We start from the raw sequence: 12,543 nt of genomic DNA on the forward strand, positions 1-12,543 counted from the left end.
CTCTCTCTCTCTCTCTCTCTCTCTCTCTCTCTCTCTCTATCTATCTCTCTCTCTCTCTCTCTTTCCCTGCCTGGCTTAACATCAAGACGCATTTATGGGACACATGAATAATTAAATAATATTCTGCGTATTTACTTCCATAAACACCAGTGCAACTTTCCCTCCAATTAATGACCTACTTTCCTGAAGTAGCACCATTTAAAAATACTAGCACCCCGTGAGTGTGTATTCTTGGTCCGGGGGGTCTGGTTGCGCCGCTCGGGGGCGGAGTCTGTGGTCATCTGAATTCTCCCACGCTTTATGCGCTGCAGCTCTGATAAGGAGCTCGCTCTGTTACCATAATCGCTCTGTGACACGCTCGTAGGTCTCTCTGATTAGAGGCTGCGCCTCGGCCCCCGCAGGGAGTCGCAGGCGGTGTGAAGTTTCCTGATGAGCCCACCGAGCGCCACTTCTCCACGCCGGGCTCCGGGGGGAGCGCCGCAGGGTCACAGGGTCTCCGCGGCGCGGCACTTTCCTCGCACTCTAACGCTCCCTTTGTTGTGCTCTCCGCTCGCTCCCTCCAACCAGGTCCAGCAGCTCATGAAGGCGGCGAGAAGCGGCACGAAGGACGGGCTGGAAAAGACCAAGATAGCCGTCATGCGCAAAGTTTCCTTCCTGCAGAGAAAAGATCAATTGGGTAAATTTTGGAATGTGTGAGAACTTTGCAAACATGTTGGTCAGCTGGCTTCTTTTGAATGAAAGTTATACTATTTCTTTAATAATGGGTATTGGCTATGAAGTCTGGGGTTAAACTCCGTACAGTAGCCTTTAATTATTTGCTTGTGTGCAAAGCAAAGGAAAGCCAAGTAGTGTAGAAAGTCCTACTTTTTATTTACACAAATCCCTTTGGGGAGAAATTAAAAAGGCAGTGAAAGAGAAAGATCCCGCTGATTGTAGCGATAATAAATAAAACAGACAAGGCTCTCTCGGTTTGAAGACAGACAATGTGGTCGAGTAAAGTTTTTGATGTGTGAGTAAGAGAGGGATAAAGCAACTCATGCGGCGCAATATAGGTTGTGTTATAGGAGCCGCCGCCTGACAATAGAGAGAGATTACCATCCATTAATGGAGTATCGAGCAGCTCCATAAACCATAGATACCAGACCCACGCCTCAAACAAATCTCCGAGCCATCACAAAGAGGTAAAGAGGCCAGTGCTGCTATTTTTAGGTGTTGATCGAGGGAAATCTGCACGGCATTATATTTCTTTTCCACCAATCCTCTGTTATCATTCCAAAGTCTTTAATTGGAACGGTGGAAGCTTTTGGTCTCCGTGTCTTTATGGTTACGGGTGAAGTGGGGGGGGGTGGGGGGGGGGTCTTGTTTCTCTTCTTTTTTTGGGACTGCCGAATGTCTTTGTGCCAATGCAGAGATGAGAATGTGTTGGATCATGTTTTCGCAGACACGCTTCTGTGTGCTTCCTTTACTCCTACAGAGATACAGTATTGTTTTGAAAGTTTTAGCTTTTTTTTCTTCTTCTTTTCTCAAAGCCCTCGTTGTCTCTTTCTCATTCTCTCTCTCTCTCTCACTCCTTCACTCCTTTCTCCACGACTCTCTCTCTCTCTCTCTCTCTCTCTCTCTAACTCATCTCTTTTTCAGAGACGATAGAAATCTCTTCATATTTTCGAGGTAATAAACTTAGTGGGTCGCAATGTGTCTCCAGCTGCAGTGAGATTTGAAAGCTGCCTTTCTGTTTTTCCTTCTCCGTCTTATTCTGACACACACACACACACACACACACACCCTCTTTTTCACCTTTCTGTATGTTTCTCCTGCTTTATGTCTGAATGTGTGCAGAAGAGGAGGATGATGCAGGATACCTGGACGTGGCCGTGTCAGAATTGAAGCATCCTCCTCCACAGCTGAGCCCCATGCCAGAGGGGCTGACCAGCCACCAGGTGCAACAATTTATAATCATAATAATAATATAAAAATGTTAATAATTATTATATTATTAAGGAAAGAAAGTGAGGGTCCACAGTGTCCTACATTTAAACAAACAATACAATGTGTTTCATTCTATGTTTATTTGATATATAAAACATACATAGAGAATTGCACAATAGTTTCCCATTGATCACAGCATTTACTGCTCATTTTCCAATGCCTGTCCCGAGAAGGGCCTTTAAATGGAAATGCATAAACAGCTTCTTCATATCGAAAAAATAGTAATCAGCAAACTGCAACCGCATGCCAACTGGCGCCATTTCGTATTAGGGGACAGCAGCTGGGCACACCGACACTTAAGGACATTTGCCTGGCACTACACCGTTGTGGAAGTTTAAGAAGCAATGTTAAGGGCCATGTTAAATCGCCACAAGTGGCCAGTATACAGCGGTTTCCAAAAAGTCCTTTAAGTATAGCTTCATCGTAAACGAACACATGCTACGAGCAAGCATATTAGCTTTTCTTCTGAATGTAACCCACATGTGCATGTACTGTGACATCATTGATGTGAACCTATTCTGTACCCATTTGTAATTGTCATTTCAGTATTCCTACATATATCTGCTCTATTCTCTTTACCCTATTCGGAAAAGCAGTGTGTTTTATCACCGCTAGCTAACGCGACTTCACGTCACAGGAAATCCAAATGATTCCAAAACGCCGACGGCGGCCTTGTTCAAGCAGACCTGCTTCTCTTTTTAAGTCTTTTTCCTCCTACGACAAGCATGTGATTACGGCGCAATCCATCACCCTCCGCTGTGCTTAACTGCAGGCACTGCAGCCCCATCATGTCCTCTTAGTGCGAGCTTTCCTGACTCCTCTGTTGTCTGCGCAGGTTGTCAGACGCCATATCCTCGGCTCCATCATTCAGAGCGAGCGGAGCTACCTGGAATCTCTCCGGAGGATCTTGCAGGTGAGCTGTTAAGTCCCCCGTTTGTCCTCCTGTGCCACATGCAATATCTCCACCATTTAGCCATTATGAATTACACTGAAAAGAGAAGTGGTGATATCCATCAAATTACAGAGGTGTCTCAGCATAAATATAAGCCCTGCTCATTTGTGTGCTGATGCTAAGAGAGAGAGAGGAATGGGTTCAGCCTCTTTTCTTTTATCTGTCTTTAGTGGGGGGGAAAAGGAGACGCGTTATCTCCTCATCACAGAAAAATAAGAGGAAGCGACTGAAATGAAATCAGCAGCAATCAATGGCTTCCTCGTGCCAGAATCTTTCACTGTCGAGATACAATGAGCTACCTTTTGTTGTCGAGCGACATGATTGCGTGTGCTACTTGGGGGGCTTAGCTCTTTTGAAATCTCCCTTCTTTATTCAGAGAGTCCGGCCCGAGTAGTAAACACAGTGTCTCCAGAGAGATTACGTAACAAGAGCAGGAAAGGCCACAAGCGAAGCAAGAAGACTTAGCCGTCGAGGGTCGTAAGTGCACGTAATTATTGCCGTTAAAAACAGATCGCACAGTTCATGCCGATCGTGTTCCCTCCGTCGATGATTTATCGGCGGAGATACAGTGAGACTCGCGAAGCCTCGACAACAATGACCACCGCCGTTGTTTGATTAGATGCGTTTCATCTTCCACGTTGTACATAATATCTATATTTCAGATTCAAAGAAGTCGTGTTCCCACAAAGAATATCCTCCACGAGGAGCCCGTCGACTCCATTCTCTCAGCCGTGCTAACATTTAGGGTGATTGCCGACTGAAGAATCAATCAAGACTCTTTCACCATGTTGCATTTTGCATCTGGAACTCCGCCGAGAGCGGCTTTTTCGCCATTATTATTCTTGCTGTCATGATTACTAGTCACCTTGAGTTCTGAACATGTTTGCTCGTGGCGAATGCTGTTTCGTGGGTAAATCCGTTGGAGTGATGTGCTTTCAGGCACCATGACTACATTTCTTCATTCTTTTTGATTTATTCGATATTTGTGCTACCCCTCAGTTGTCTATTTATGAAAAGCAGAGATGCTTAAGGAAGGTGGACTGCTGATTCATTTTCCGCGCCCGCCCCCACGCACGTACATCAACAACAATAAAAAACCCAATTTTCTCTCCCCATCTCACCAGGAATACCAGAGGCCATTGATGGAGGCTGATCCACGCATCTTGAGCACGAGAAAGATCCGGCCTATATTTTACCGAATGAGGGAGATCACGCAGTGCCACTCCATGTTTCAGATTGCGTTGGCGTCCCGCGTGGCCGAGTGGGACAGCAGTGAGAAAATCGGAGACTTATTTGTTGCCTCGGTTAGTGTGCGTGCATGTGCATGTTTTTGGTATGGATCTTCATGTTTGTGAGACGGAGGCTTATTTGCTGCATGTGTGCGCGTGTGTGTGTGTGTGTGTGCATTTGTTATTTTTCCCTAACATGCAATCAAAGCCTTGCATTCTGGGTAAAGGAACTCAAATTTGCCTTGGCATATCTATCTAACTGCATAACACAATCGCCGCTCCCAGAGTCATAATGAGCTGCACGCTTTAGGATGAGCAAACAGGGATAGTTTACCCCAAACATGCAATCAATTACAGCTGTGATGAATATCTCCACTGCAACCAACGCTCTCCGGGATACGCGTTTGCACATTTTGGCTCGAGAATAATAGTGTGAGGTGTGAGGTTCTCTGTTGTGAGTACACTGCAGCGTGCTCATCCATAAGGGCCGCTCATTATTTGCCTATTAGAGGGGCTGATTTGACCCCCTCCTCTTCTGCTGGCCATTATTGGGCTGTCATCAGGACCATGGCCTTCCATCAAGTGAGACTACATTGGAAAAGAGCTGCCCCTCTTCATATATTCATGTGTTCTCGTATCTTGTGGTAATATCTGAGAGGCACGATCCTAAACAAAAAGAGTTGTCCCCTTCATGCGATTTTTGTGGTGTTATTTATTCTCTCTCCCCAATTAAACTGTCTACTGCTGCACACACACACACACACACACACTCTTTCTCACGCTCCGCCACCTCATCCCTCCTTGCCCGACTGCTTAAATGGCTCGTGAAGGGTGTCGCGGTAACTGTTACGGTAAACAAACAGAATTTTTTTTTTAAGTACTATACTTAAATGTCCATTTTTTTGCCTCTCTTTACATGGAGATTGCCCTCGGGTCGCCCCGCACACTCGATGGTTACCCAAACAGTCAAGATGTCAGAGGAAATTACATAGCTGCGCATGTGAATGCCGGTGTTAAGACACAATAATCAAACATAGCGGAGCAGCAGACCTTCTTATTGTAGGGCTGTTGGTACTAATACACAAAACATGTATGTATATGCTTGTTTCTGTTTTTGCAGTTTTCCAAGTCCATGGTTCTGGATGTGTACAGTGATTACGTGAACAACTTCACCAACGCCATGGCTCTGATTAAGAAGGCGTGCATGTCTAAACCGGCTTTTCTTGAATTCCTAAAGGTGAGCTTCAGCCGTGAGCACATGTTTTTACGTGTTTATTTTTTCTTCTCGATTCTAAAATTCAAAGTAAACCAATTGTGTTTTTAGCTCCTTTGTTTGTTGTAATGCTCGTCATATGCTGAAGCTGGTAAACCCCAAAGATAAAGGCTTAAATAATACATAACTCGCTCAGATCTCCAAAACAGACAAATAATTCAGTGTGTAAAAAGGTGGTTTTATACACAAAATAGATAACATATATTTACATTAAGTCCATAGATGGCATAGTGTCAAAGTGATTATGCAAAATTGTATTTCTCTGACGTTGATGGAAGCTTTCTATAACCCGACTGTGCTAGTTAATCCCTGGAAGAGTCCAAGATTGTGCTGGTAATGACCTGTATTCATGTTATAATAATATGATTATTCTCAGAATATGACAACAGCAATATATAAATATATATTTTACTATATCTTGAAAAGCTTTTAAAATAAAGTACAGATATCTGCAAATTAATGCATGACCTACAGGCTGATTCACAAAAAAAACATGAGGACGTTGCAACACTTTGTTAATTTGTTGGTTTTCTGAAATGGAAATGGGAGGTTGGACAACTTTACACTAATAGACAAGATCTCTTGTACTGTTTCCGTAATGTTTCAGATATTAATTAGGGATCATGAGCGAGGAAAAAAGGATGCCAGGGTGCAGGGAGAGTGCCAAGGAATTATTCAAATGTGCTGAGTTTGACAATTCCCTGTGCGCTCAGCATTCATGCATGAGTGTGACCTGGATCATTGAGCTGTAATGCTGATTTACAGAAGCAGATCCCACAGCTGACAGCCCTGCATGTTACCCCGGATAACACGTGTCCTCTCCTTTCTGGTGAAAGGTTCCTCCTGACTGTTGCAGCTCTCACCGGCAATGTGAAGACAAACCAAATAATACATCGGCTAGACTAGAAAAAAAAAAGAAAAAACACTGAATCAATGACAGGCTTCATTAAGTCGTGTTTAAAATACTGTGGAGGCACTCACTGCACGCACATGACCACAAGTTCCATCGTTAGGGATCATCACATTCGTTGTTTGGATACAGTTTGCAGGTCAGATTGCGTCTCATTATGTCATTACAAGTTAGTGAAGCTGTTTCGTGTAGCGCAGCATCACCCAGTTCAGTGGTGAGAGCTGACGCCCGGATGGCAGGACTTATTATTGAACCTGCTGGAGGTGTCAGCGGCTTAATCTAGTTCCCATCAGCTCTGGAGGGAAGTGTCCACTTGACAGGCCCAGTGACATATCCAGTGCTGCCCATTTCCCCTTTTTCTTGACATCAAAAGTAGGTGTCAAGGGGTTTAACCCCAAATTAGCATAAGGGAGAGTTTCATCTGTTCCAGTACCGGTAAATGCTGATATGGTCGCCTGGCAAAAAAATGTAAATCTACTCCGTATGGTAGGTGATTTTGCCAGAAATATATTTTACAGACTAAAGTAGAACGTTTCTACCGCATTGGAAGAGTTGGTTACAAGCGTTCCTAACTATAATATAAATAGTCACTGACAAATCCAATCAGTTTTCTGTATTCATAGAAAAATAAAAAAATCACAACCTGCTCTTTTTTCGCACATGTTTTGCCCGCTAATGGGATAAAGCTTGACCACGCTCCTACAGCAATGCCGGCTCAGTCAGTCAGCTCTAATCTTTTCCAGTGGTCCTAGAACTCCCTTTCCTTCGGTAACTGAAAAGAAACCATAACATTGCTGGAAAGTACACTTCTCTTCCCCTTGCTTCTGGGTGCAGCTGATCCTCATTGTGAGGAGGCCACTGTCAGCGCTCAGGAGGCTCGTGGTCGTTTAGCCTGGGGTTGTTTTGCCTCAGATGCTCAACCGACAGCGGGGATGCCAACTTTCCCACATCAACCTCCATTGACCAATGTAGCAAAGCTCTCTCTCCAGAGGACATTATAGGAGGAGGAGGTGTGGGAGAGAAGAGATTTACAGCAGAGGTATTCACGTGTCCAACATATTGGACTCAACCTGAAATGGATCCGTGGAAAACTTGACGTGCACGAAGCCGAAAATAATAACAATGCCCGATCCATAGACCGACAGAGAGAACACCAACGCTGGTTAGCAAACAGCTGCAAGTGAAAAACCGTCGCAGTAATTTCCCCTGCACTTCACAGAACCCTCCGTCTTTCTGCTGCGTTGATTATTACAAACCACCAGATCAGAGCTGATAGCTACTCCACTCTGATCAATGTGGCTCAGAGATATATCCACACAGAGCCAAGATAAGACGACGGGGCCCTTCCTCCCCTGGCGGCTCTCAGTTCCACCTCCCCAACTAACCCCGAGTTGTTGGGCGCCTTCTGGCCGGTTACGGATGCACTTCCTTGCTTCCTTGCTTCCTTCATGGAGAAACATCGACAGCTTGTAGTTCCTCATATGCTACGCAAAGACTGCACTGTGCTCTTGGCCAAGCATAAATACATCACCATCATCTCAAAAAGGCAGAGCAATAGTGAAAGATATCAGTCAAAATTATCCCGTCAATGTTCCAGGCGCCAATGGAAGGTTTGGCAGTTTTCTCTTTCTTCCTGTTGGTGGTTATTACTGACAAGACATCTCTATCAATGGAGACATTTCAGTTTGTGTCCTAAGAGTTCAGGCGGCTGAACTGCTGCTGTATTGATATGATCTCAGGCAGTGTTGTGGTTTTATACAGCATCTGTGTTAGGACGGGTTTGCCCTCCAAAAGAGAGATAGAGAGCTTCTCTTTAAAACCCCTCTCACCCACAACTGCCTCTCTAACCGGCTCCACTCAGCCACCTGAAGCCGGAGAGAGCTCATCTCCTTTGTTCATCTTGAGCTGGGCAAGTGTGGTGGACAGATTTTGCTCTGCTATTATGTGTCTGTCCAGTTATTAAACATCGGATCGTGCAGATAAATATTGCATCTTTACAGCCTGCCTAGCCTCTGCTGTGGTCTCCCTCTAGCGATTGTGTAAAAGGTGTCTTGCTGGGTTGGTGGTTGCACTGTGTAGCTTCCAGAGGGCTTCCTTACACCGTGAGGAAAATAAAACAAGAGAAAATGGGGTGAAATCTTTCATTGTCAATCAAAAAATGTATTTGATTGAACAAAGACCCCAAATGGCTGACGGAGAGCTTCGGCGACCAAAGACCGGCTGACCAAACTCAATGTGACTGCTGTATAAACCGGCTTCTTGCAATACAAAGGGAATGGATGCAGAATACACTGGCAACCACTCTTTTACCCATTTCCCCCAGGGTGGCAATGCAAATAACTTTAAATTGATTTCATTGCACGGTTTATAGGCAATTCCAAGTCTATTGACCAGTGAGAATGTGTCTGTGGGTGTTGAGTTTTGTGTAAATTCAGTCAAGTTGTTCCACATGGCTCCCCACAGGTGAAGCCCTGTAATCTTTACATGCCTCTCTGCAAATTGCTGACTTCATGGGTGACTAGTTAGGCCACATTACTTCCCACTGTATTTAGGGCTGGAACTGTTTATTGCCTGGTTAAGTACATGCCAGTATGAGTGAGCTCCATGAGCTCCTTGAGAGCCTTTCAAAGGCCTCTACTGGTGCTGAAAACCCATGGTTACAATCTGTAATCTTCATAAGTACATTGTTCATTTGCATACTGTATATCCATATCATATCCGGTGAGCATTTCCCAACAAGGACAAGTTAATGCCCGTATATTAATAATGTTAATTATTGGTTTCAATTCTAAGCTCAAATCACCTTTCTAAAATGGTGGAGATTTTTGACCATTTGATCAAAAGGTGTGAAGTTTATTACTATAATTTGATCATTTCCAGTATGTGATGATGTACTCTGTGACAGCGACTGAAATTGTGTTGATGTGAATGCCATCGGGACCAGAAAAGTTGAGGCATTCATTTTATTCAGCTGGAAGTATCAGATACACTCAGACGTTGGCACTCAATAGACTGCAACACTCGAAAAACAGCGACTGTATATAAGAAGTGGACAAAGTCACTCTGACGTCACCATTAGTTTGTGACTGACGTTCTGAAGCCTCTAAATCTACATTGTTGTCGTCGCTATCTTGTTTTATTTGCAACACGAGCTAAGTATAATCGTACGCTGAATAAGACATTTTTCTAAAAGTTCAAAAATGAAAACATGGATGACGGCAACCTGTCAATCTCAAGGTAGCCCCGCCCTAAAGCATACCCTGATTTATTGATGTTTTATTTGTTTTTATTATATGTGTGGCACTCTGAGATTCTTTTGAAGGAAGAGTGCGATAAAAATGAAATGCATTATTATTATTATGGTCTATTTTAATCCAAATGGGACCATAACTTACTAAATGAGCATCATGCTGTATTGAAGAAGACTTGAAACCATAAACTCATGTTTACAATATTTACTGAGGGACTAAATCAAGAGAGAAGTAGAGTCATTTTCTCATAGACTTCGATACAATCTGACTTGTTTTTTAAAACAGAGGAGTCGCCCCCTGCTGGTCAGTAGAGAGAATACAAGTTTAAGTCAAGGTTGCCTCTTGGAAAGCACACATTTAGTCTGGATCGTGATGCAGCAATTACCCAAATCTCAGGCAGTAACTTGTCTCATATCAGAAAAAAAAAAAAAAAAAAAAAAAAAAAAAAAAAAGAAAAAAAAAAAAAAAAAAAAAAAAAAAAAAAAAAAAATAAAAAAAAAAAAAAAAAAAAAAAAAAAAATGGTTTGTAATATGAAGTAGAAGTTAAACAGATACCCAGTTCTAATCTGTGTCTATCATCTTAAAAGTGCAATAACCAGAAGGAACAATAAGTATACTTTCAGTGTAAAGAAAACAGATTGTAGTTTAGCCACTGCTCTGTATTGTACACATTTTTTCTGTCTCACAGTTGATCTTATCCGACCTTTACTACCATACATCTATTAAATGTGCCCAGTGATTTGTCTTTTTACTATGATGTGTCAGCGTGGCACTGACTTGACACTGCGCCGAAAACCATTTCCTTCTGACCTACGCTCACAGTAATACATTAGACTACAACACTAAAAAACCCTCCTCTTTAATACTCTCTTATGACTAACAGACCCTGTTTTACATACCCTATTCACCCACTCACACGCCTACACAAGGCTTACTGAGGATTCTGACAAGCTCCACTTAAAGTAGGCATAGCATAGTTTCCTCTTAATGGCCTTTCCGTGCAAGAATATTATTCCAACTGCATGTACTGTAAACATTTCATTTTCTCTCTTTCTCGTTTCCAGAAGAAGCAGGCGTCGAGCGTTGACCGGATCACTCTGTACGGCCTGATGGTTAAGCCCATTCAGCGATTCCCTCAGTTCATATTGCTCCTGCAGGTATACCATGTTGTTAGTAAATGGCTATTTCATTTATTTTAATGAAGTGGATCCCTTATGTTTTACTAGCTAAACACTTCCAAAATGAGAAACGAGTCAAATTAATGATTCAGCAGCACGTAGACGTAGAAAGATGCAAAGCTGCAAGGTCACAGAATCCATTATGGATTTTGACTTATCCAAAGTACAAGAAGTCTAAAGTTACCGAGAGCTACAAAAGTAGCTAGCCACATCAGTTTTTCATATTGCCGGTTTTATGTCCTCTTCTACTCTTCCACTTTCCATTCTGAGCAAAGATTTGGATTGGAGCTTGACTTGCTGGATCTGCAGAAGCTCATTTCATCCCTCAGTAGGCATTGATTATCCATGAATTCAAAAGATAAGTTATGAATGTGAATCAGGCATTTTCTTCTAGACTAAACTCGGTACTCCAAATAGGAAGTGAATGTATTAAATCATACATTACAGGGAGCTAGCGCTCAAGGCACCGAGGTACATCTGAGATGCATATCAGGCCTTCTCTGGGTCACAGATGCAGGGCAAATATAGACGAGTCACAAAAGCCTACGCTTAGTCTCGTTGGTTTTCACCAACTCTGCTTACAAAAGAGTAGCAACACAAACAAAGCTTACACAACCAGTAGAAGGTTAGTGTGGCGAAGACTGTCAACGCTGGAATATGAGTATGAGTATCTTCAGCATTCACCTGGTGCAATATTACGTGCAATACGTTTAAGTACTTTTTTTTCATATATACTTTTCTATTCAGTCTGTATATTAATATTCTACTGTTTTACTGCTTATTTATATATATTACTTGTTTCTATTTTATTCTTTTATTCACTTGTGAGCAATGCTGCTGTAATCCTGTAATTTCCCCACTGAGGGACTAATAAAGGATTATTTTATCTTATCTTATTTTATGAGCCCTAAGTGAGGGCTCGACGTCAGAAAAGAAATGTCTGAACTTCTAAAAATGTCCCCTCTTTGCTAAAATTGTCCTCGTTTTGTAAAACAATGCTCCCACTTAACCAACAAAATATCATCCCCCTATTTTCAAAAATGTCCCCACCTTCCAAAAAGATTGAACTTTTCAAAGAACACATTCTTTATTTTTGCAGAATGTCACAGTAGCCCACACAGAGGAAAGTTCTCTTTTCTTTTTTTTTAAACTGCAAACTCTCCCTCCCCCCCGTGACCTTTTCCAGGACATGCTTAAGAACACGCCGAAGGGCCACGTGGACCGCCTGCCCCTGCAGCTCGCGCTGACAGAGCTGGAGATGCTGGCTGAGAAGCTGAATGAACAGAAACGAGTCGCCGACCAGATTGCGGAGACTCAGCAACTGGCCCGCAGCGTCAGTGATCGCCTGCTCAGTAAGGTGACTGGAAAGCACATGGATACGCACGCACGCACGCACGCAATCAAATCAGCCGCCAGCCGGCCCCCGAGCGCCCTTTACCTCCTCTGCAGTTGTTATCACTGTGAGCCAAACACCTATAAATTAAACTAGTATATGGCCATCGCTTGTATCACTTTCCCCGCACATTAATCTGGGGAGGCATTTTTATTTCGGGAAATCATCTCCTAGAAATGATGCCCATTATCATTCCTAAACAGTACCAAATGCAATGGCGGAGGCGTTGCCTCTCCATTACCACTCTGGAATTACAGTCCTGCCGCTGCAAATCTGAACAAATGCTGCTTTGAATAAGAAGAATTAGGGGGTAAATGAGACATTTAATTGGAAACTGTAAGAGAGCTATCTCTTTCACCCGGTCGCTCTTC

The 12,543-nt window shown here is 43.1% G+C and overlaps 1 protein-coding gene across 1 annotated transcript in view; it reads left to right on the forward strand.

The window, feature by feature from the left end:
- Positions 1-12,543, forward strand: part of arhgef10la (Rho guanine nucleotide exchange factor (GEF) 10-like a) — a gene marked incomplete at both ends in the record, with an annotated part of 93,285 nt that overhangs the window by 13,340 nt on the left and 67,402 nt on the right. The window contains 7 exons of the mRNA XM_079218260.1: positions 568-676; positions 1,837-1,937; positions 2,822-2,899; positions 4,063-4,242; positions 5,288-5,404; positions 10,666-10,758; positions 11,966-12,136. Of these exons, the coding sequence (XP_079074386.1) occupies positions 568-676; positions 1,837-1,937; positions 2,822-2,899; positions 4,063-4,242; positions 5,288-5,404; positions 10,666-10,758; positions 11,966-12,136 (849 nt within the window). The remainder of the gene's footprint in view (positions 1-567; positions 677-1,836; positions 1,938-2,821; positions 2,900-4,062; positions 4,243-5,287; positions 5,405-10,665; positions 10,759-11,965; positions 12,137-12,543) is intronic.

This window comes from Taurulus bubalis (genome assembly GCF_910589615.1).
Source record: "Taurulus bubalis genome assembly, chromosome: 5".
Classification (NCBI taxonomy): Eukaryota; Metazoa; Chordata; class Actinopteri; order Perciformes; family Cottidae; genus Taurulus; species Taurulus bubalis.